Here is a 23,024-nt window from a genome sequence, read left to right as displayed (position 1 = left end):
AAAAAAAAAAAAAAAAAAAAGACTGCAACTTGCTCCCAGGGACTCGAGAAAATTTAAAAAAAGGAAGGTTGGAATCCATCAGTGTTCTATTAGTCGTCTTCTCCTTCATCCTCCTGAAAGAAAAAGTGGGCAGTTAATCTTCACAATTAATGCTGAGACTTCCTTTCATATGGACCACAATGGACCCCACAGATCATATGCCCTGGGGGCACTCCAGTTTCTAAACCTGTAAGTCAGCTGCATCCGTTCGAAGGAAACACCCGTGTTGATGTTGCTTATTAGTAACTTTTCAGTTCTAACCAAATCAGGCACATTTCAGATAAAATAATCCAAAATAAAACCAACCTATCCTAATTTGACTATTCAGCAATTGTGCAATTTGTCGAAAATATGTGAAGCTTTATTTCAGAGATGTCAGAATTTGGCCAGCTACACTGCCTATACTGCTTAAGTACTGGTTAGGGAAAAACAAGTTGGGTGGTCATAAGCCTAACCAAAAAGAGAAACAAAAAACCAAAGAAAACCCAACTAGTTAAACACTAGTACCACATGATTATCAAACATTTCCTTAATTCTTGAACAACAAAATGGCTTATTTTTTCCACAATCAGTTCTGCTCAGTTCTACCACACTATATATACAACCCCCAAAATAACATGATGAATTCTTTAAAGGTTGTCTTTGCGGGGTTAACCAAATTTTCTTTTACCTCTCCTTCCTCCCCTTCATCATCATCTTCATCTTCTTCACCTTCATCCTCATCCCCTTCTTCATCAATATCTTCTAATCCTTCCTCCTCTTCATCATCATCATCATCTTCTTCTCCTTCTCCTTCTTCATCATCCATATCAGGAACCTTAAAAAAACAACACAGTGTAAGGACTTGTAAGGACTCATTTTTAAACAACTGAGACAAGTCCAACTTTGAATAAATGAGTATTTCAACTCACCAAGTAGTACTGTAATGGGTTTGGCCAAATATCATCTTTGATGACCTCTCCTAACTCATCAGCACCTGCATCAGAATGGTCAGTAAACCAGGTAAAGAAGCTCTCTGGTTCCTCATGCTGCCTCTTCCTGCTGGCTTTATTCTGCGTTTGACTTGAACGTTTCGTCAAATCCTAAATGAATACCGGAAGAGCTTTTGATACAATCTCTCTATAACACCAAAACTCCCTATAATTTAAAAAATAAATTTTCCCCGAAAGCTAAGCAAAAAAAAAAAGCAGTATACTATATACACTATTATTACCTAAGAGCAATTATAGAACTGTACAGCAGGTAGAGATAATATCAACTAAATTTGGCTTTCCATAAAATTTGTTCCACTGTATAACAGCCACTAGCACAACACAGTGCAAATATCTAAATTATGTCTTACTACCTAAATACAGATGTAAATGATTTTGAGAAATGGCAAGCCATTTGAAGAGCTCAGTCACCATTGCAGAAACAACAACAAAAAATTTAGTCCAGTTCTCTTTTTTTTTTTTTGAGACACAGTCTTGCTGTTGCCCAGGCTGGAGTGCAGTGGCGCAATCTCAGCTCACTGCAAGCTCCGCCTCCCAGGTTCACACCATTCTCCTGCCTCAGCCTCCTGAGTTGCTGGGACTACAGGTGCTCGCCACCACGCCCAGCTACTTTTTTGTACTTTTAGTAGAGACCATGTTAGTAGAGACCATGTTTAGTAGAGACCATGTTTCACCGGGTTAGCCAGGATGGTCTCTATCTCCTGACCTTGTGATCTGCCCACCTAAGCCTCCCAAAGTGCTGGGATTATAGGCATAAGTCACCACGCCCGGCCCCAGTTCTCAATTCTTAAACTTGGGCTAGATTTTCTCTTTTTTGTTGTTTGTTTTTTGAAGATAAGGGTCTATGTTGCCCAGGTAAACTCCTAGGCTCAAGATCTTCCTGCCTACATCTGTAACATCTAATGAGAACTCTAAACTATTTTAATATTTGGCTTTAGCACACTGGAACGTTTTTATTTTAAGGTTTTCTATTTAGCCACATTACCAACGTATCAAGCACTTGTAAGCGGTTTAAACTAAAGTGAAATAGGTAAAATGCCATTTTTGTCAAATAACTCCTCAAAGCATACCTTTCCAGATTTCCATTTGATTTCGGTGGACTTTGAAGATGGATCACCACTCTCATTCAGATGAAATTCTTTGGAGAGAACTTTATTTTCAAAGTAAGGATTTTCATCAAAATACTGAAATTGAAAGATCAGAAAATATGAACAGGTCCAACCAAAGCTCACATTAAATTCCACAGTGGCAAACAAGATTAAGTTAGATACTTACAAAATCTATTCTGTAACCTGATTTAATATCTTCAAATTCTGTCACTTCAACTCTGGTCAAATAATGCAGTGCCTCTTCGTCTTCCTCCCCAAGCAGTGCAGACACTAGGCCAGAAAATTACAGGTCAGTTGAATTTTCAACAGGTATACACTAACAACAATTTAACTGATCCCTTTAAAAATTTTCCAAACTTAGCATCTTTGGTGCAATTGCTCAATGTCAGACTGTCACTATCTTTCATCAAGCAATTAGAATATAGCTTCTCCTAAACAGAATAGAAAGCAGTAGCTGCAAGTCTTTTCCCGTCTTTGAGGTTTTTTTTCTTTTCTTTTTTTGAGACACTGTCTGGGGCTCTTGTCACCCTGGCTGGAGTGCAATGGCGCACAATCTTGGCTCACTGCAACCTCCCCCTCCTGGGTTCAAGCGATTCTCCTGTCTCAGCCTCCCAAGTATCGAGTAGTTGGGATTACAGGTGTGCGCTACCACGCCCAACATATTTTTTTGTATTTTTAGTAGAGACAGGGTTTCACTGTGTTGGCCAAGCTGGTTTCCAACCTGACCTCAAGTGATCCGCCCACCTCAGCCTCCCAAAGTGCTGGGATTACAGGTGTGAGCCACTGCACACAGCCTGTCTTTGTTGCATGCGACCCAGCATGTTGGATTAAGTCTTCACCAAGCTTCCTCCATTCTAACAAACACTATTTATCCTTTAATAATGCCCTGTCCAAAACATACCTTGTGGATGGTTGACAAATGTTGTTACCCAAAAATTTGGGATTTTGGCGATCAATTCTGACCTCTTCTGAAAAAATGGTTGGCGGAGTTTGTTATATTTCTGTTCTACTTTCAAAATCTCCTCACTGGCTTGTTCATTAAGTCTGAAGCAAATGAAAAGAGATGTTGATAATGATAGTATTTAACAAATTAAAAAATTGCTTCAGATTACAGATGTGTATATTTACTTACTAGCTTTGGAATCATGCATAATACCAAATTACAACAACCATTATCACGTAGTTTAGACACTCAAATCAAAACTAAGATGGCAATTTTGTCTGATTTATCAATAAACATTCAGTAATAACTATTAAGAGTGCCCAAACTCAACACTCTGGTAACATTGCGTGTATTTACTTCACCCACTCTATTTCCAGTCCCATTTCAATTGTTTCCCTCAAGCACAATTTCTAAATAAAGTGGCTAATTCTGTAACAAAGTTGTAAGGCAAGTTAGAGCAACCACTGATGCCACACTGCTAAACTATCAGAAGACCTACACTGCAATTCAGACAATTTTTAGTCTTTGAAAGCAAACCCAAATTTTGTAAGGTCAATGTACTTTCATCAAACACTTCGTACAATCACTTCACCAAAAAACACTGAATCTACGTAAGTATTTCCAACCAAGTTAGAATCATTTCCCCTTTGACAGTGGATAGGTTTGACCACAGCTTCAATGATTACGGGGCCATTAGACACATCTCAGAAAATTTATCCAAAGTATATTAAGAAAAATGTTACCTGTCTATTTCATTTTGTACTTCATCAATGTGTTCAATTGCTTCTTGCTGTTCTTTTTCTGCAAAAAAAGGAGCAAAAAACTTAATTCTACGATAAATTCACCTAGTTTTCCAGATGTCAATACTATAATATTCTAAAAGCCATTAAAACAAAAACAAAAGCGCCTACTACAAAGGTAAGTGTTCCACATGTTCATGCTTGTAGCTGACAAATTTCTATTTAATTAAAAGACCATTCACAAGTCATGCTGTCTGCTGGGTTACTCAGAAATTGGTTTTCTATAGCGCCTTTTTAAAGAGTTTCACTACAACAGACCAATCATTAAGGTTTCTACTATGAAAGATACAGAATAACCTTATTCAGAAGCCTTCACGTTTATTATTTCACATTATACACTTGCAAGAGAACAGTAGCAGCTGCTAACTAGAATATGTAAACTAAAGCCATGACAATGATACAAATTAGGCCACGACTACCACCTATCAAGGTAAAACTACCTTTCATAGAAAGTTGACGACTCTGCTATTACAATGAAGACACCAGACACGCCTACAAAGACTGGAAAGGCACCGGGCACCATCCTACACACTGGCCCTCACCTTCTCAGAGCAGGAACCCCTCCAACCCAATTCAGGCGGGCGGACCTCAGATACGGCCCCACACGACTTTGGAGCACTTACTGGGAGCAAACATTAGATCAGAAAGCAGTGAGGCACAGAAGGGAGAGGAAAAAAAGGGGGTGTGCTCTGGAATAGGTGCCCTTTTGTCCTGTAAAGACTATAACCCCCCTACAAAGCTAAGTGGGTGTGAAAGGGCCAGATCGCGCGGTTCATTTCCGGTAACCATCCCGGGATTGGCAGCCCCCCTGCCGAGAGCCTCCTTGGCAGAGACCAGCTTTCTTAGCCATTTCCAAGCCCCCCGATACACTGGTCGCGGCGCCAGGTTTCTCCGCACGCTGGTGCGACGGGGCGGCCGCCCCACGTGGGGAGTGCGCCCAGGCCGGCCAGAGCATCCTCCCGGCCGGCCAAGGCCCAGCGCGCGGCCGGCCGCGTGCTCCCCGCGCCCCCCACCCAGCCCCAGCTCCACAGGCAGAAGCCCCACGCCGGGCACCTCGGGAGGGGCCGGGCGCCGCCGCGGCCGGGCCGCGAAGCGGAACCGGCGAGAGGTCGGCCGGGGCACGCGTCCGCGCACATGTGCGCGATGGCGTGCGGCTGATGGATGCAGAGGCATCATGGCGAGCACAATAAAAGAGAGGCTTCTCGGAGAGGGAGGGGAGAGAGCGAGGAGGGGAAAGAAGAGTGGGTCTCCTCCGCCGCGCCGAGCAGCCTCGCAGCGCCCCCGCCTCGCAGCGCCCGCGCCGCCGCGGCGCACCCAAGGCCCCGGCCCGGCCGAGTCACAAAAAAGGGCGCCGAGTCCGCGGCCACAGCCGGCCGCAGCCGCGCCCCCCCCCAGGCGCCCCGGACTCCGCCGGGCGGCTGCGGCCGGCGGGCGCGAAGAGGCGGCGGGCCGCCCCCGGGCCTCGCATGCTCTCACTGAGGTCTCGTGCCCGTTCCGTGTTGAGTTAGCTCCTTTTACTGACGTTGGCCGCCGGCGCCGACATGGTGCTGCTCCGCGTCGGGGGGGAAGCGGGAGGGGAGAGAAGGGAAGGCGAAGGGGGCGGGCAGCGGCTTCCCCTCAACCGCCCACAACCGCGGGCGCCCGCTCGGGTCCGGCCGCCTCCTCCCGGCGCCCTCGCTCTCCTACTCCCCTCGTCGCTCGCGCCGCTGCCCTCGCGGCCTGACGCCGAGGGACGGGCTGGGCGGCGTCCCGGGCCCCGGCCCCGGCCGGCTCCTGTTAGCGGAGGGGGGGAGGCGGCCGGCGCGGCTCTCGGCTCCCTCACTCCGCCTCGTCGCCCCAGCCAGCTCGCTGCTAGCTCTCCCCGAAGCAGCCTCCTCCCTCCACCTCCTCCCTACGCGCCGAGGGAGGGCGCAGGCGCAGCGCGCCAGGCCCCGCGCGAATGCTCCGCCTCCGTGCCCGGGGCTCGCGCCGCGGCGCCATTGCCTGGCGCGGGAGAGGGGCGAGCTGCGCGCGGAGACACAGGGCCGGGCAGAGCCGAGGAAGGCGCGCGGGCGACGCACGGCCCGCCCCCCGCGCCGCTTCCCCTCCCCGCTCTCCCCTCTCAGGTGTCCCGACCGCAGGACACTGGCCGCCGGCGGGCCGGGGCGGGCCTCGCGCGGAGGCCGCGGGTGCCGCGGCCGGCGCGTCACGTGGTGAGCGAGCGGCTTCCCTGCTCCGCTGGGCACTGGCAGCGGGGCGCCCACCACCCCGAAAGTACAGGCCCGGCCTCGCGTGGGGGCTCTGAATTCCGCCCGGCCTCTTGGCGCCTTCCACTTCGTGGAGAAAGCAGGGGGCACCCCATCCTGGATGCCAGATGGGGAACTGCCGAGTGGACTCAAACTCGGGCTCGTGTGCGAAGCCCCAGGCTATGTAGTCCGCGCGCAGGGCCATTCCTGGGTTTTAGTCCAAGCCCTGCCCAGCAAGCTTGTACCCTTGAGCAAGTCACCCTTCCTCTCTGAACCCGTTTCTGTTATGAAATGATAAACGTTACGACACCGAAGCCACATTAAACTCGAAGTCCTGTGAAGGCAGGGCGTACCACATTATTCCGCAGTGCCCAGTGCCTGCAAGAATCACAGCGTTAAGTGCCACTTTCAGCAGCGCCTGGCACGGTTATCTCACCGAGGCCCCACAACAGCCCCATGCGATAGGCGGTATTCTGTTCCCAGAGATAAAAGGGGCCAACAAGGTCTACTTGAGAGGCAAAGCTCTGAACCACTAAGGAGGGCTGAAGCATTTTGTTTAAATAATACTTTTCAAGTATTGCGGATGCCCCGCACTCTGTCCCTCCAACGCCCCAAGACATGAACCATAAAAGCCTGAAAACCCTGATTAGTAGCATTTGTTTGTTTTGAGATGGTAGTAGTCTTGCTCTGTCCCCCAGGCTGGAGTGCAGTGGCGCAATCTCGGCTCACTGCAAGCTCCGCCTCCCGGGTTCAAGCAATTCTCCTGCCTCGGCCTCCCGAGTAACCGGGGCCACAGGCACATGCCACCACGACCGGCTAATTTTTGTATTTTTAGTAGAGACGGATTTTCACCACCTTGGCCACGCTGGTCTACTGACCTGAGGTGATCCACCCACCTCGCCCTCCCAAAGTGCTGGGATTGCAGGCGTGAGCCACTGCTCCCGGCCAGCACCATTTGTTGATTTTAGTGATACGCTGACCAGTTTCAAATCCTGGCCACGCAGTGGCTCACTCTTGTTATCCCAACACTTTGAGAGACCAAGGCAGGAATATCGTTGGGCCCAGGAGTACTAGTCTTCAGGGAGCCCCAATGCAGCCACTGCACTGAAGCCTGAGTGACAGAGCAAGACCTTGTCTCTAAAACAAAAACAAAAAATACCTGAAATCTCTCTTTGGACATTTTTAACCAGAACGTGGTGTTGGAATTCTGCCTTCCAGACTCAGACTTTACTATTGGCTCTTTTTTTTTTTTTTGAGACTCACTCTGTCTTCCAGGCTGGAGTGCAGTGGCGCCATCTCAGCTCACTGCAACCTCCACCTCCCGGGTTCAAGTGATTCTCCTGCCTCAGCCTCCTGAGTTGCTGGGATTACAGATGTGTGTCACCACACTCTGCTAATTTTTGTATTTTTGGTAGAGAGGTTTTCATCATGTTGGCCAGGCTGGTCTCAAACTCCTGACCTCAGGTGATCTGCCTGCCTCTGCCTCCCAAAGTGCTGGGATTACAGGCATGAGCCACTGCGCCCAGCCCACTATCATCTCTTAAAGTTCAAGCAACATCTTTTATGTTCAAGACAGTGCATGTCTTAGACAGGAGGCTAAGTGAGGGCCTTAGCCCCCTGAGTATCTGGGATTACAGGCGCCCACTACAACACCAAGCTAATTTTTGTATTTTTTAGTAGAGACAGGGTTTCACCATGTTGGCCAGGCTGGTCTCAAACTCCTGACCTCAGGTGATCTGCCCACCTCAGCCTCCCAAAGTGCTGGGACTACAGGCATGAGCCACCCACTGTGCCCAGCATAAACTAAACTTTGTTGCAAGTGACAGAACCACGATTCTAAACCAAGTAGCAAAGGACAAAGCCCTTACCTTAAAACAGTTTTTCTATTTTTTTATTATTATTATTATTATTATTATTATTATGAGACAGGGTCTCTCTCTCTGTCGCCCAGAACCTTGGCTCACTGCAGCCTTGACCTCCTGGGCTCTGGGTATCCTTCCACCTCAGCCTTCTGAGTAGCTGGGACCACAGGCAAGTGCCACTGCCACCTTGCCTGGCTAATTTTTTATTTTCTTTTGTGCAGACGAGGTATCACCATGTTGCCCGGGCTGGTCTCAAACTCCTGAGCTCAAACCATCCTTCAGCCTCAGCCTCCCAGAGCTCTGGGATTACAAGAGTGAGCCATTGCACCCCGCCTCAATTCTTTTTAAAGTGACCAACAGTTAGAAGTACTTTTGACATCATGACCTAGCACACACAAACCAAAACTTACCCTTACCAAGGGTAGTGTGATTCTAATTTCCTATTTAAAATGCAGGGCACACCCCACCAAAGTGATTTCACGACCCACTCCTGGGCTGAGTCTGTCTGAGAACACTATGCCAAGGGCTGCTGCTTCCATCCTCAAAGCCTGACCCACAGGGTCACTCCTGATCCACAACATCTCCTGAGTGCCTGATCTGCCTGTTTCCCAAGCACCTGCAGGGGTCCCAGGGAACCCTGTAATGCCTTCTGACGGGGGAGTGGGCTTTCAGTTTCCCTTTCTAGCCTCCCAACCCTCCCTGCCCCTCTTTTCCTGCCCTTCCCCACACAGTGCTTCTCAAGATAAATGTGAGGAGCACACTAGGAAGTTGAAGAGAAAGAGAAAGCAAAAGGGCCAGGGGTGTCTGTAAACACGGACGAGCTGGGGGCACACTGAGAGGTTATTCATCCACTCTTAGGACTCTGCTCTCTCCCCGTCTCCAATGCCAGTAGCTCTGCATTCTCTCTCCTTGGCCTCTCCCCTCACTCAGAATTCCTCCCTCTCCTCTCTCCTCCCCTTCCTGGCCCCTCTGGTTGTTTTCTTTTGTTGTTGTTGTTCTTGTCGCCCAGGCTGGAGTGCAATGGCACGAACTCGGCTCACTGCTCACTCCGGAGTTCAAGCAATTCTCCTGCCTCAGCCCCCCAAGTAGCTGGGATTACAGGCGTGCACCATCACGCCTGGCTAACTGTCTTTGGTAGAAATAGGGTTTAGCCATGTTGGCCAGGCTGGTCTCAAACTTCTGCCCTCAGGTGATCTGCCCACCTCAGCCTCCCAAAGTGCTGGGATTACAGCATGAGCCACCGCGCCTGGCCCCCAGCTCCCTTTGAAGAGGACAGAACCCCACCGCCAGAAACGCTGGAACAGAGAGAGGCTGGCATTCCCCACAGCGCTGCAGTGTCCCAGGCACAGACCAACAGATCTCCAGAGCCTGGAACATCTCCCCCTACAACACACACATCTCTTTGAGCCTCCTGTTCTGATCTGTAAAATTGGGATGTCCACAGCACACGGCTGTCAGGATAGAGAAGTGCTTGGCACAGCTCCTGGCACACCATCAGTGCCTACTAAGCAGCAGGAGCTGTTATTTGGGTTTAGATGAACCCCCTCACACCTTTCCATCCCTTCCAGTCCTGTTAATGCTCCCAGGAAGCTCACTGGAAGGAGACTAGGAAGACTCATCCACATTTTGCTGCGCACAAGTGCGCTCTAGAGCACTGATGATGTGCTAGGCGCTGTCTAGTGCTTCCCTTAGATTTCAAATCACGGCAAGCCTGGAGATTGGTACTGTGGATCCCATTTTACAGAAGAGAAAACAAGCACAGGTTGTTTTATGTGACTCACCCAGCAAGGTAGGTTTCAAGCTGGGCAGGAGGTCTCTGCATCCCATGTGGAAGAAAAGGGTCCACAGTGAGCCCTGAGGTAGGACTCTTCATCAGTGCTTCTTCCATAAGAGTCGCCTGCCCTCAGCCAATCAAAGCTTCCCGCTTGCTTGCAGGCCCTGGGCCTATCCACACCCAGCCCACGAAGGCTCCACCACAACCCTCCCCTAGGAGCCAGACCTGATCACCGGAACAGTCAACTGTGTATCCAGCTCCAGCTATGTGTCCCAAAATGCAGCCCTCACCTCTGAGTTTAAAGGGGAGCAGGGCACGCATGAAACTGCTGGTTACGATGTAATGACAAGAGGGTGGGGCGGCGTGACTCTGGGACTCCTAACTCCCAAGTGCTGAGGCTCACACAATGCCTGCAGGAAGTGACTTTCCAGCAGAGAGCTGGAGGTGGTACACAGGTAAGGAGAGGAAAGGATATGTGGGTATCTAGGCCCCGAGGTCAGAGGGTAGAGAGTCCCAGGAGGTCAAGGTGAAGGGTACCACCTTGAGGGAGGCCTCCAGGTGGGGAGTCTCAGGAGTGTGAACCCAGAGAGGTCGGTGGGGACTGGGTGGGCGGGCCCCAGAAGTTTCTGAGCACCTGGAGGATGTGGGGGGGCAAGGGAGGGGTTTAAGCCGGGGAGTGGGCCACGTGATTGGCTATGCTCAGGCTGAAGGGGAGGAGGAGGAAGCTGGAAGCCAAGATGAGGAGGTGGCAGAGATTCAGGCCAGAGTTATGGGCCGCCGTCGGCAGCAAGAACAGAGAGAGAGGTGGACAGATCTGAGAGATACTGAGGTAGAACCACCAGGAATCGGGGATTTGACTGGATGTGGGGGGTGAAGGAGGGGCCTCAGGCTGGCTGGCAGTGCCCCTTGCCAAGAAAGGGAGTCCCAGAGGAGGAAGTTTGGAGGCTGGGGAGACAAGCTCAGGGGTCAGTGTTGACTTGGGGGCAGGGATGAGCTCCCGTGCACTCCCGTTCTCCCAGTCTAGTCTCTTCTGGTTCTTCACGTAAACTTAATCCACCATCCCAGGCTTAAAACCCTTCAGGGGCGCTTAGGGGTCACATCTCAAGAGGGATTGGGGGGGAAAAAATCAGAGAGTCAATCCTTGCAAATCCCTTAAATCTCCAATAAAACTTAGCGCAGAAACATACCTCCCTTCTTCGGCAAGCCTGCAGAGGCCGATGTCTCCTCCGGTCCCAGAGCAGGCGGTGGTCTTGGTTTCTTCTTTTGAGGCAGGAGTGGAGACTGGCGTTTAGGGGCCATGCTGTTAGGGAAGTCCTAGAACCAGACCACGAGTCTCCTCACCCGTCCGGAAGCAGGCTGAACACTGAGACTGCCCCAGGTGCCAGCGGTTTAAATCTGCACTGGAGCCGCCCTGCCTGGAAGGGATATTTACATGACAGTGGGACACACACCCCAGCCCCCTCCCCCAGCCTCATCCCACCCACCCTCCAATCAGGAGAAATTTCTTTTAGTTGCTCTCTGCCTCGCTCTGCAGGGGCACTCTTGGCTTTGGGGGAGGGGGCAAGTTCTTCCTTGAGAGCAGCCCTGTGCTTTCTATACCTCCTGGTTTCATGTGAAACCCCTGCAGCCTATCCCCCAGTTCGTTCCCAAACCCCCAGGTAGACAGGCCTGTCCCTACTGAGAACTTACCCTCTTTTTTTTTTTTCTCTTTGGCCTCCAGAAGATTTAAACACGTGCTGTTGCCTCACCTAAGCTTGGAACATTCCTCAGTAAACCATACCCCCACTGCCCGGTCTAGCTAACTCCTTCCTGACCTCCCTTGTCTCTGCTTGAAGGGATAGATTAATGTTGAAAAAAAAGTTTTCCCAATCAAGAATTACAAAGGAATTAGATGCCTGCATTAAAAAAAAAAAAAGAAAAAGAAAAAAAAGAAAAAAGAAAGAATTATAAAGGAAGAGGGAAAAGCAGGAATCTTTGGAGACTTGGAGTATTTATTCACTCTTCACTTATTTCAGAAAGGGATACAAGTTAAGAATTAGAAGAGGTTTATTTTAGCTGGGCTTGGTGGCGGGCACCTGGAATCCCAGCTACTGGGGAGGCTGAAGCAGGAAAATCACTTGAACCTGGGAAGCGGAGGTTGTAGTGAGCCGAGATCGTGCCACTGCACTCCAGCCTAGGCGACAGAGCGGGACCCTGTCTCAAAAAAAAGACTTTTTTTTTTTTTTTTTGAGATGGGGCTGGAGTGCAGTGGCCAGATCTCAGCTCACTGCAAGCTCCACCTCAGCCTCCGGAGCAGCTGGGACTACAGGCGCCCGCCATCTCGCCCGGCTAGTTTTTTGTATTTTAGTAGAGACGGGGTTTCACCATGTTAGCCAGGATGGTCTCGATCTCCTGACCTCGTGATCCGCCCATCTCGGCCTCCCAAAGTGCTGGGATTACAGGCTTGAGCCACCGCGCCTGGCCAAGACTTTTTTTTTTAAGGCAAGGTCCCATCCTGTCACCGAGGCTCAAATACGTTAGTGATCATGGCTCACTGCAGCCTCAACTTCCCAGGCTCAGGTGTTCCTCCCACCTCAGCCTCCTGAGTAGCTGGGACTATAGATGTCCTGTGCCTGGCTAATTTTTTGTATTTTTAGTAGGCACAGGGTTTGGCCACGTTGCCCAGGCTGATCTCCAACTCCTGGTCCCAAGCCAATTGCCCACCTCAACCTCCCAAAGTGCTGGTATTACAAGCACGAGCCACCACACCAGACCACAAGAATTTTTACTATTTATTTATTTATAGAAAGAGTCTCACTCTGTCGTCCAGGCTGGAGTGCAGTGCCATGATCCTTGGCTCACCACATCCTCCACCTCCCAGGTTCAAGCTGTTCTCTTTTTTTTTTTTTTTTTTTTTTTTTTTGAGACGGAGTCTCCCTCTGTCGCCCAGGCTGGAGTGCAGTGGCCAGATCTCAGCTCACTGCAAGCTCCGCCTCCCGGGTTCACGCCATTCCCCTGCCTCAGCCTCCCGAGTAGCTGGGACTACAGGCGCCCGCCACCTCGCCCGGCTAGTTTTTTTTGTATTTTTTAGTAGAGACGGGGTTTCACCGGGTAAGCCAGGATGGTCTCGATCTCCTGACCCCGTGATCCGCCCGTCTCGGCCTCCCAAAGTGCTGGGATTACAGGCTTGAGCCACCGCGCCCGGCCCAAGCTGTTCTCTTGCCTCAGCCTCCTGAGTAGCTGGGGTTACAGGTGCCTGCCACCACGCGTGACTGATTTTTGTATTTTAAGTAGAGATGGGGTTTCACCATGTTGTTGAACCCCTGACCTCAAGTGATCTGCCTGTTTCAGCCTCCAAAGTACTGGGATTACAGGTGTGAGCCACCACGCCCAACCCAGAAGAATTTTTAGAAAGCCACTTGTCTGGGGTGGCAAAGGCCACTGTCATTGGGGGTCTGTCAGTGCATAAAAATGAGTAAGGCAAAAAACAAAAGCACAACAGCAGGTTGTGCTAACAGAAGGTAGATTGGTACAACTGCAGCGGAAAACTGCATACCAAGACTACCCAAGCTGAATGTGTGCATGCTTTGTGACCCAGCAATGGTACTCCTCGCTACATCTCCAACACATACACATAACATATTGGTACAAGAATGTTCACAGCAGCAAGGTTCATAATAGACAAACTGGAAACAATGCAAATGTCTGTACAAGGTGGAATGAATACATTGTGAGACATTCAAGGAAAGGAATGTTACAAAGAAATGAAAGTAAATGGGCCAGATGTGGAGGCTCAGGCCTGTAATCCCAGCACTTTGGGAGGCCGAGGCAGGTGGATCACCTGAGGTCAGGAGTTTAAGACTAGCCTGGCCAACATGGTGAAACCCCGTCTCTACTAAAAATACAAAAATTAACCGGGAGTGGTGGCACACACCTGTAGTCCCGGCTACTCAGGAGGCTGAGGCAGGAGAATTGCTTGAACCCAGGAGGCTGAGGTTGCAGTGAGCCGAGATTGCCCCACTGCATACCGGCCTGGGTGACGGTGAGACCCTGTCTCAAAAATAATCATAATAGGCCAGGCATGGTGACTCACGCCTGTAACCCAGCACTTGGGAGGCGACGGGGCAGTCACAAGGTCAGTACATCTAAGACCATCTGGCTAACACGTGAAACCCATCTTACTAAAAATACAAAAAATTAGCCAGGCGTTTGGTTGGCGGGCGCCTTATCCCAGCTCTCGGGAGGCTTGAAGCAGGAGAATGGGTGAACCCAGGAGGCGGAGCTTGCAGCTGAGCTGAGAATGTGCCACTGCACTGCAGCCTGGGTGACAGAGCAAGACTCCGTCTCAAAATAATAATAGTAATAATAATAATAATAATAATAATAATAATAAATGACCTGGCACCGTGGCTCACGCCTGTAATCCGAGCACTTTGGGAGGCCAAGGCAGGAGGATCACATGAGTTCAGGAGTTTCAGACCAGTTTGGCCAACATGACAAAACCCCGTCTCTATTAAAAATACAAAAATTAGCTGGGTGTGGTGGTGCATGCCTGTAATCCCAGCTACTGGGGAGGCTGAGGCACGAAAATCGCTTGAACCCGGGAGGCAGAACTTGTGGTGAGCTGAAATCGCACCATTGCACTGCAGCCTGGGCAACAAGAGCGAAACTCCGTCTCAAAAAAAAGAAAAGAGAAAGAAATAAAGTACTAAAACAGGCCAAATTAGTATGTACTATTAGAAGCTCACAGTCTTGTGGTATAAGGGTATGTGGAAGAGACATTAGGGGACTCTAGTTTCCTGGTAATGCTGAGTTTCTGGATGGGGCTTGCTACACCAGTGTTATTTCATTCATGAATCTTAGGTTTACCAGATTTTATATATGTGTGTCTGTGTATCCATTTTTTGAGATAGGGTCTCCCTCCCTGTTGCCCAGGCTGGAATGCAGTGGTGCCATCATGGCTCACTGCAGCCTTTACTACTACTTAGGCTGAGGCAGGAGAATCGCTGGAAACCGGGAGGCAGAGGCCACAGTGAGCCAAGATCGTGCCGCTGCACTCCGGCCTGGGCGACAGAGCAAGGCTCCATCTCTCACACACACACACATACACAAAAAAAACAAAAACTTAGCCAAACATAAAGGCATGTGACTTTAGTCCCAGCCACTCAGGAGGCTGAGGAAGGAGGATGGCTTGAGCCCAGGAGGTAGAGGCTACTGTGAGTTATGATTGCTCTACTGCACTCCAACCGGGTAAACAGAGAAAGACCCTGCCTCAAAAATTAATTAATTAAGTACTTTAATTTAACTAAATAAATCTTAGTCATAAGTCAATGACCTCAATACTTAAAAAAGCTGAGCTTTCTCTGGTGGAAGAAAAGGTGGAGGATGTGCCATCACCACCCATGTCCCTCATTGATTCCCTTTCTTCTTTTTGAGCTGCTGAGACTCTGGGCTCCTTCTAATGCATTTTTGAAAGTCACAGGTGTCTTGATTTTACAAAGGGCAAGCTGAGCCTGAGAGAAGTGATTTGCCTAAGATCATGAAAAGAATAACCAAGTTCCATTGAGAACCAGATCCGAGGATCACCTCATCACAGGGATGTGCTTGCTATCAAGCCTAAGTCTCAGTGTATACATTTGTAAAATGGATAATAATACCTGCCTCTTTGTTTTATTTATTTATTTTTTTTTTAATTTTTTTTTTAGTAGAGACGGGGTTTCACCATGTTAGCCAGGATAGTCTCGATCTTCTGACTTCATGATCTGCCCACCTTGGCCTCCCAAAGTGCTGACATTACAGGCGTGAGCCACCGCGCCTGGCCTTTTTTTTTCTAGTAGAGATGGGGTTTCGCCATATTGGCCAGGCTGGTTTTGAACTCCAGACCTCAGGTGATCCACCCACCTCGGCATACCCAAAGTGCTGGGGATTACAGGTGTGAGCCACCGTGCCTAGCCTGTGCATTTTGTTTTCTTGTTTTTGCTTTGGAGACAGTCTCATTCTGTTACCTAGGTTAGAGTGCAGTGGAGCGATCTCAGCTCACTGCAACCTCTGCCTCCTGAGTTCAAGCAATTCTCGTGTCTCAGCCTCCCTAGTAACTGGGAATATAGGCACAAGCCACCACGCCTGGCTAATTTATTGTATTTTTAGTAGAGACAGAGTTTCACTATGTTGGACAAGCTGGTCTCCAGTTCTGCTCTGCATTTTGAATTTGGAGCCTTATGAACTTTTTTTTTTTTTTTCCGAGACAGAGTCATAGAAGTGAGCTATGGCATCTGGCCCTTTGTGAACATATGACATGAAAAATAAAACTGGGCCAGGCGCGGTGGCTCAAGCCTGTAATCCCAGCACTTTGGGAGGCCGAGACGGGCGGATCACGAGGTCAAGCGATTGAGACCATCCTGGCTAACACGGTGAAACCCCGTCTCTACTAAAAAAAATACAAAAAACTAGCCGGGCAAGGTGGCAGTCACCTGTAGTCCCAGCTACTCGGGAGGCTGAGGCAGGAGAATGGCGTAAACCCAGGAGGCGGAGCTTGCAGTGAGCTGAGATCTGGCCACAGCACTCCAGCCTGGGCGACAGAGCAAGACTCCGTCTCAAAAAAAAATAAAAAAATAAAAAAATAAAACTGGCTGGGCGCGGTGGCTCACGCCTGTAATCCCAGCACTTTGGGAGGTCAAGGTGGGCGGATCACGAGGTCAGGAGATTGAGACCATCCTGGCTAACACGGTGAAACCCCATCTCTACTAAAAATGCAAAAAATTAGCTGGGGATGGTGGCGGGCGCCTGTAGTACCAGCTACTTGGGAGCTTGAGGCAGGAGAATGGCGTGAATCCAGGGGGGGCGGAGCTTGCAGTGAGTGCCAAGATCGTGCCACTGCATTCCAGCCTGAGCAAAAAAGAGCTAGACTGCATCTCAAACAAACAAACAAACAGCTGGGGCCAACCATAGTGGCTTAGGCCTGTAATCCCAGCACTTGGGGAGGCTGAGGCAGGCAGATTACTTGAAGTCAGGAGTTTGAGATCAGCCTGGCCAACATGGCAAAACCTTATCTCTACTAAAAAATACAAAAATTAGCCTGGCGTGGTGACAGGTACCTGTAGTCCCAGCTACTCTGGAGGCTAAGGTAGGAGAATCACTTGAACCCAGGAGGCAGAGGTAGCAGTGAGCCGAGATCACACCACCACTGTACTCCAGCCTGGGTGACAGAGCAAGATTCCATCTCAAAAAAAAAAAAAATTCAAACACATAAGACCTCACTTTTCCTGTTTGTTTGTTTGGACTGAGTCTCCCTCTGTCACCCAGGTTGGAGTGTAATGGCAGGATCTCGGCTCACTGCAACCTCCACCTCCTAGATTCAAGCGATTCTCCTGCCTCAGCCTCCTGAGTAGCTGGGATTACAGGAACCCACTAGCATGCCTGGATACTTATTGTATTTTTAGTAGAGACGAGGTTTCACCATGTTGGCCAGGTCGATCTTGAACTCCTGACCTCAGGTGATCCACCCACCTCGGCCTCCCAAATGCTGGGATCACAGGCATGAGCCACCGTGCCTGGCCTGTTCATTTGTTTTTTGTTTTTTTTTTTTTGAGACAGAGTCTGGCTCTGTCGCGCAGGCTGGAGTGCAGTGGCGCGATCTTGGCTCACTGCAAGCTCCGCCTCCCGGGTTCACGCCATTCTCCTGCCTCAGCCTCCCAAGTAGCTGGGACTACAGGCGCCCGCCACCACGCCTGGCTAATTTTTTGTATTTTTAGTAGAGACGGGGTTTCACCAAGTTAGCCAGGATGGTCTCGATCTCCTGACCTTGTAATTCGCCTGCCTCAGCCTCCCAAAGTGCTGGGATTACAGGCATGAGCCACCGCGCCCGGCCTCATTTGTTTTTTAATATTTTTTCTTTATTTTTAAATTGATACAGGGTCTCGGTTTATCGTCCACGCTGGAATGCGGTGGTGTGATCGTAGCTTACTGCAGCCTCCACCTCCCAGGCTCTAAGTGATCCTCCCTCCTCAGCCTCCTGAGTAGCTAGGACTACAGGCGTGCTCCAGCAAATCAGTTAATTTTTGTATTTTTTTGTAGAGACAGGGTCTTGCTATATTTCCCACACTGGTCTCGAACTCCTAGACTCAAGTGATCCTCCTGCTTCAGCCTCCAGGGTAGCTGGACCTGGCCCACCTTTCCTTTCCTCTCCAGCTTCTAAAGTTTGAGCTTTCTAGACACCCAGGGGCGTTACTAGACAAATGTGGCAAGTCTTCCTGGTTCTAGAATGGGGCTACAGGGCAGCTGGGGGCAAAGCAAAAGTCGTCCCTCCCCTCCACCCAAAAGTTGACAGGCTCAGGGAGTACCAGATGTTCCATAACCCTGAGGCCAGGCTCCCTCTGGGAACCAGAATTTTCCAAAACATTGTATTGTTTCATTATCTGTTCGCCTGTCTGCTCAGGATGGCTGTAGATAGCTACCATTTGTGGAGAATCAGCTGAACCTACATGTGGCGCTAACAAAGCATTACCCTTTTGAATCCTCCCATCCATCTTGATAGGATAGTATTATGCCCTTAATTTACAGTTGGGAGAATCAAACCAAATGGAGAATCAAGGCTCCGCCAGGCTCGGTGGCTCGTGCCTATAATCCCAGCTACTTGGGAGGCTGCAGCAGGAGAATCGCTGGAACCCAGGAGGTGGAGGTTGCAGTGAGCCGAGATCGCACCACTGCATTCCACCCTGGCTTGGAAAAGCAATACCCCATCTCAAAAATAAATAAATAAATAACAAAGATTCAAAGACATAACTTGCCCTAAAATCACAGGGCAAGGAGTAGAAGGGTCAAGATTCCAACCCCTGTCTTTCTGGCTTCCCTGTACCAACATAGCCTTAGTGTCATGACAACAGAGTGCTCAGGAAGGCTGACAGTGAAGCAAGGTTGGTCTCTGAGTCCCCTGGGAGACTAGCTCTGACAGGGCCCCAGGAATCTCCTGGGTAGAGTTTCTCTACCATAGAGATTTATCTTTCCTTGCCGCTCACACTGAGCTCTGGCTCCTCAGTATTCCTTAAAAAGTTTTTGGCTGGGCGTGGTGGCCCACACCTGGATCCCAGCACGTTAGGAGGCTGAGACAGGCAGATTACTTGAGTCCAGGAGTTTGAGAACAGCCTGCACAACATGGTTAACTCCATGCCTAGAAATTTTTTATTTTTTTTTTGAGATGGAGTCTCGATCTATCTCTCAGGCTGGAGTACAGTGGTGCGATCTCGGCTCACTGCAACCCCCGCCTCCTGGGTTCACGCAATTCTCCTGCCTCAGCCTCCCAAGTAGCTGTGACTACAGGCATGTGCCACCACGTCCAGCTAATTTTTGTATTTTTAGTAGAGACAAGGGTGTCACCATATTGGCCAAGCTAGTCTTGAACTCCTAACCTTATGATCCACTGGCCTTGGCCTCCCAAAGTGGTGGGATTACAGGCGTGAGCCACCACGCCAGGACAAAAATTTTTTTTTTTAATTACCTAGTGACGGCCAGGTGTTTTTAATTAGTTAACTCACACCTGTAATCCCTGCACTTTAGGAGGCTGAGGCAGGCAGATCACGAGGTCAGGAGATCAAGACCATCCTGGCTAACATGGTGAAACCTCCATCTCTACTAAAAATACAAAAAATTAGCCGGGTATGGTGGTGGGCGCCTATAGTCCCAGCAACTCAGGAGGCTGAGGCAGGAGAATGGCGTGAACCCGGGAGGAACAGCTTGCAGTGAGCCGAGATCAGTGCGCCCTGCACTTCCAGGCCTGGGGCAGGGCAGAGCAAGACTCCCATCGTCAAAAAAAAAACAAAGCAGGCCGGGCGCGGTGGATCAAGAGCCCGTAATCCCAGCACTTTGGGTAGGCGCGAGACGGGCGGATCACGAGGTCAGGAGATCGAGACCATCCCTGGCTAATAGGCAGTGAAACCCCGCTCGGAGCTAAAAAAGACAAAAAAGCTAGCCGGAGCGAGCGAGGCGGCAGCGCCTGTAGTCCCAGCTACTCAGGAGGCTGAGACAGGAGAATGGCCGTGAACCCGGGAGGCGGGGCTTGGAAGTGAGCTGAGAGCGCCACTGCACTCCCAGCCTGGGCGGGCCAGAGCAAACGACTCCGTCCTCAAAAAAAAAAACAAAAAAAAACAACAAAAAAAAACAAAGCAAAAAAATTAGCCTAGCGATGACCGAGGTGTCGGTGGCTCATGCCTATCTAATTACCAGCAGCTTTTGGGAGGGTGAGGTGGGTGGATAACCTGAGGTTGGCAGTTCGGACGCGGGAGTTCGAGACCAGCCTGACCAACATGAAGAAACCCCGTTTCTACTAAAAATACAAAAATTAGCCAGGCGGCTGGCGCATGCCTGTAATCCCAGCTACTCAGGAGGCTGAGGCAGGAGAATTACTTGAACCTGGGAGACAGAGGTTGCGGTGAGCCGAGATTGAGCCATTGCACTCCAGTCTGGGCGACAAGAGTGAAACTCCATCTCTAAAAAGAAAACAAAACACAGCTGGGCACGGTAGTTCATGCCTGTAATCCCAGCACTTTGGGAGGCTGAGGCGGGCGGACCACAAGGTCAGGAGATGGAGACCATCCTTGCTAACATGGTGAAACCCCGTCTCTACTAAAAATACAAAAAAATTAGCCAGGCTTGGTGGCGGGCGCCTATAGTCCCAGCTACTCGGGAGGCTGAGTCAGGAGAATGGTGTGAACCTGGGAGGTGGAGCTTGCAGTGAGCCGAGATCGTACCACTGCACTCCAGCCTGGGTGACAGAGCGAGACTCCGTCTCGGAAAAAAAAAAGAAAAATTAGCCAGTGAGGTGGCGTGCACCTGTGGTCTCAGCTATTCAGGAGGCTGAGGAGGGAGGATCCCTTGAGTCCTGGAGGCAGAAGTTGCAGTAAGCCCAGATTGCACCACTGCACTCCAGACTGGGCAACAGAGTGAGACTCCTCGAAAACAAACAAAAAACAAAACAACTTTCTTACTGTATTTTTTAACCATTAACAAATTTTTTGACAACTTTTTGCCATTATGTATAAATAAGAACATTTTATTATTGACAGCATTTTTTAATCCTGCCTTATTTTTGTTGGGTAAATGTGCTATAATTTATTTAAGCCTCAAAGATGAAAATTTAAGCGCTACTACTGTTTGATCATTATAAGCAACTCTGTGATAAAATCTGAGCAGCTTAGTCCTGACACATATACATGCTTGTTTCCTTAGAGTATGTTGCTAGAACTACAATTGTTAAGTGAAAAAGTATGTAAAATAAAAAGTTTTTTTTTTTTTTAAACGGAGTCTTGCTCTGTAGCCCAAGCTGGAGTGCAGTGGTGCGATCTCAGCTCACTGCAAGCTCCACCTCCCAGGTTCACGCCATTCTCCTGCCTTAGCCTCCCGAGTAGCTGGGACTCGGTGCCCGCCACCACGCCCAACTCATTTTTTGTATTTTTAGTAGGGACGGGGTTTCACCATGTTAGCCAGGATGGTCTCCATCTCCTGACCTCGTGATCTGCCTGCCTCAGCCTCCCAAAGTGCTGGGATTACAGGCGTGAACCACCACGCCTGGCCAATAAAAAGGGTTTTTAACATGTTCCCAAATTGTCCAGTTGCTCTTGGGTAGTGTCTGTGTATATTTCAATATATTTCATTAAACCTGGCTTCTTTCCATTTTGGCAGGTGGAAATATTTTTCCTTTTTTTTTTTCTCCCCAGAAGCATAGATTTAAATTGCCCTGAATAGACACTCCTGGTAGGTGGAAAATTTTATCTCACAGCAGGTATTATTGATGAGATTAAACTTTTGTTTTTTTTTTGAGACAGAGTCTCGCTCTGTCGCCCAGGCTGGAGTGGGCCCCATTTCGGCTCACTGCAAGCTTCAAGTCACGATCTCCTGACCTCGTGATCCGCCTGCCTTGGCCTCCCAAAGTGTTGGGATTACAGGTGTGAGCCACCACGCCAGGCATTTTTTTTTTTTTTTAGAGACAGGATCTTAGGCTGCGTGCAGTAGCTCACAACTATAATCCCAGCATTTTGGGAGGTTGAGGTGGGGCACATCACCTGAGGTCAGGAGTATGAGACTAGCCTGGCCAACATGGCTAAACCCTGTCTCTACTGAAACTATAAAAATTAGCCAGGCCTGGAGAATCACAAGGTCGAGAGATCAAGACCATCCTGGCCAACGTGGTGAAACCCTGTCTCTACTAAAAATACAAAAATTAGTTGGGCGAGGTGGCGTGCACCTGTAGCCCCAGCAACTTGGGAAGCTGAGGCAGGAGAATTACTTCAACCTGGGAGGCAGAGGTTACAGTGAGTCGAGATCAGCCACTGCCCTCCGGCCTGGTGACAGAGCAAGATTCCGTCTTGAAAAAAGAAAATTAGCCAGGCCTGGTGCATGTGCCTGTAATCCCAACTACTCAGGAGGCTGAGGCAGGAGAATTGCTTAAACCCAGGAGGCGGAGGTTGCAGTGAACTGAGATCAAGTCACTTCACTCCAGCTTGGGTGACAGAAGAAGACTCTATCGTAAAAAAAAAAAAAAAAAAAAAAAAAGAGAGAGAGAGAGAGAGAGGGTCCCACTCTATTGCCCAAGCGGGAGTGCAGGATCACAGCTCCCTGTAGTCTTGATCTCCTGGGCTCAAGTGACCCTCCGACCTCAGCCTCTCTGGTAGCTGGGACAGGTGCTCCTCACTGTGCCCAGCCGAAGTTCTTCATGTGCTTCTTGACTGATGATGCTACTGCTTTTGTAAACTGCCCATTCATGTCAATTTGCACAATTTTTTCTTGGAGTGTTTCTTTTTTTTTTTTGAGATGGAGTTTCACTTTTGTTGCCCAGGTTGGAGTACAATGGTGCAGTTTTGGCTCACTGCAACCTCTGCCTCCCAGGTTCAAGCGATTCTCCTGCCTCAGCCTCCGAAGTAGCTGGGATTACAGGCATGTGCCACCACGCCTCTCTAATTTTGTATTTTTAGTAGAGACGGGGTTTCACCATGTTGCTCAGGCTGGCTGGTCTCCAACTCCTGACCTCGGGTGATCCACTGCCTCGGCCTCCCAAAGTGCTGGGATTACAGGACTGAGCCACCACACCCAGCCGTGTTTCTCTCTCTCTCTCTCTTTTTTTTTTTTTTTTTTTTTTTTTTTGTTGTTTTTGTTTGAGATGGAGTCTCACTCTGTTGCCAGGCTGGAGTGCAGTGGTGTGATCTCGGCTCACTGCAACCTCCTCCTCCCAGGTTCAAGCAATTCTCCTGCTTCAGCTTTCTGAATAGCTGGGAGTACAGGCATGGGCCACCACACCCAGCTAATTTTGTATT

General features: G+C 49.6%; 1 protein-coding gene and 1 long non-coding RNA gene across 4 annotated transcripts in view; one reads left to right on the top strand and one right to left on the bottom strand.

The window, feature by feature from the left end:
• SET (SET nuclear proto-oncogene) lies at positions 1–11,279 on the bottom strand. 3 transcript variants are annotated; one of them, XM_017848373.1, is made up of 8 exons: positions 10,932–11,279; positions 3,827–3,884; positions 3,042–3,184; positions 2,307–2,410; positions 2,102–2,215; positions 951–1,121; positions 710–856; positions 1–113 (listed from the first exon to the last, which is right to left on the bottom strand). In XM_017848373.1, exons 1-8 carry the CDS (start codon positions 11,041–11,043, stop codon positions 90–92), a joined length of 873 nt encoding a protein of 290 aa, XP_017703862.1. In that variant the 5' UTR covers positions 11,044–11,279; the 3' UTR covers positions 1–89. The 3 variants fall into 3 exon arrangements, with proteins under 3 accessions (XP_017703862.1, XP_017703864.1, XP_017703865.1); XM_017848375.1 differs by lacking the exon at positions 10,932–11,279 and adding an exon at positions 9,752–9,812 and having other exon boundaries at positions 7–113; XM_017848376.1 differs by lacking the exon at positions 10,932–11,279 and adding an exon at positions 4,324–4,803 and having other exon boundaries at positions 7–113.
• Positions 10,465–23,024, top strand: part of LOC108512856 (uncharacterized) — a 19,233-nt gene continuing 6,673 nt past the window's right edge. Inside the window, exon 1 of the long non-coding RNA XR_001880719.1 lies at positions 10,465–10,573. This is a non-coding gene — a long non-coding RNA (uncharacterized LOC108512856). The remainder of the gene's footprint in view (positions 10,574–23,024) is intronic.

The sequence above is a fragment of the Rhinopithecus bieti genome, unplaced genomic scaffold (genome assembly GCF_001698545.2).
Source record: "Rhinopithecus bieti isolate Rb0 unplaced genomic scaffold, ASM169854v2 scaffold_29388, whole genome shotgun sequence".
NCBI classification, from domain to species: Eukaryota; Metazoa; Chordata; class Mammalia; order Primates; family Cercopithecidae; genus Rhinopithecus; species Rhinopithecus bieti.
The sequence above is the reverse complement of the archived record's forward strand: the minus strand, read 5'-3'. Positions and strand labels throughout refer to the sequence as shown.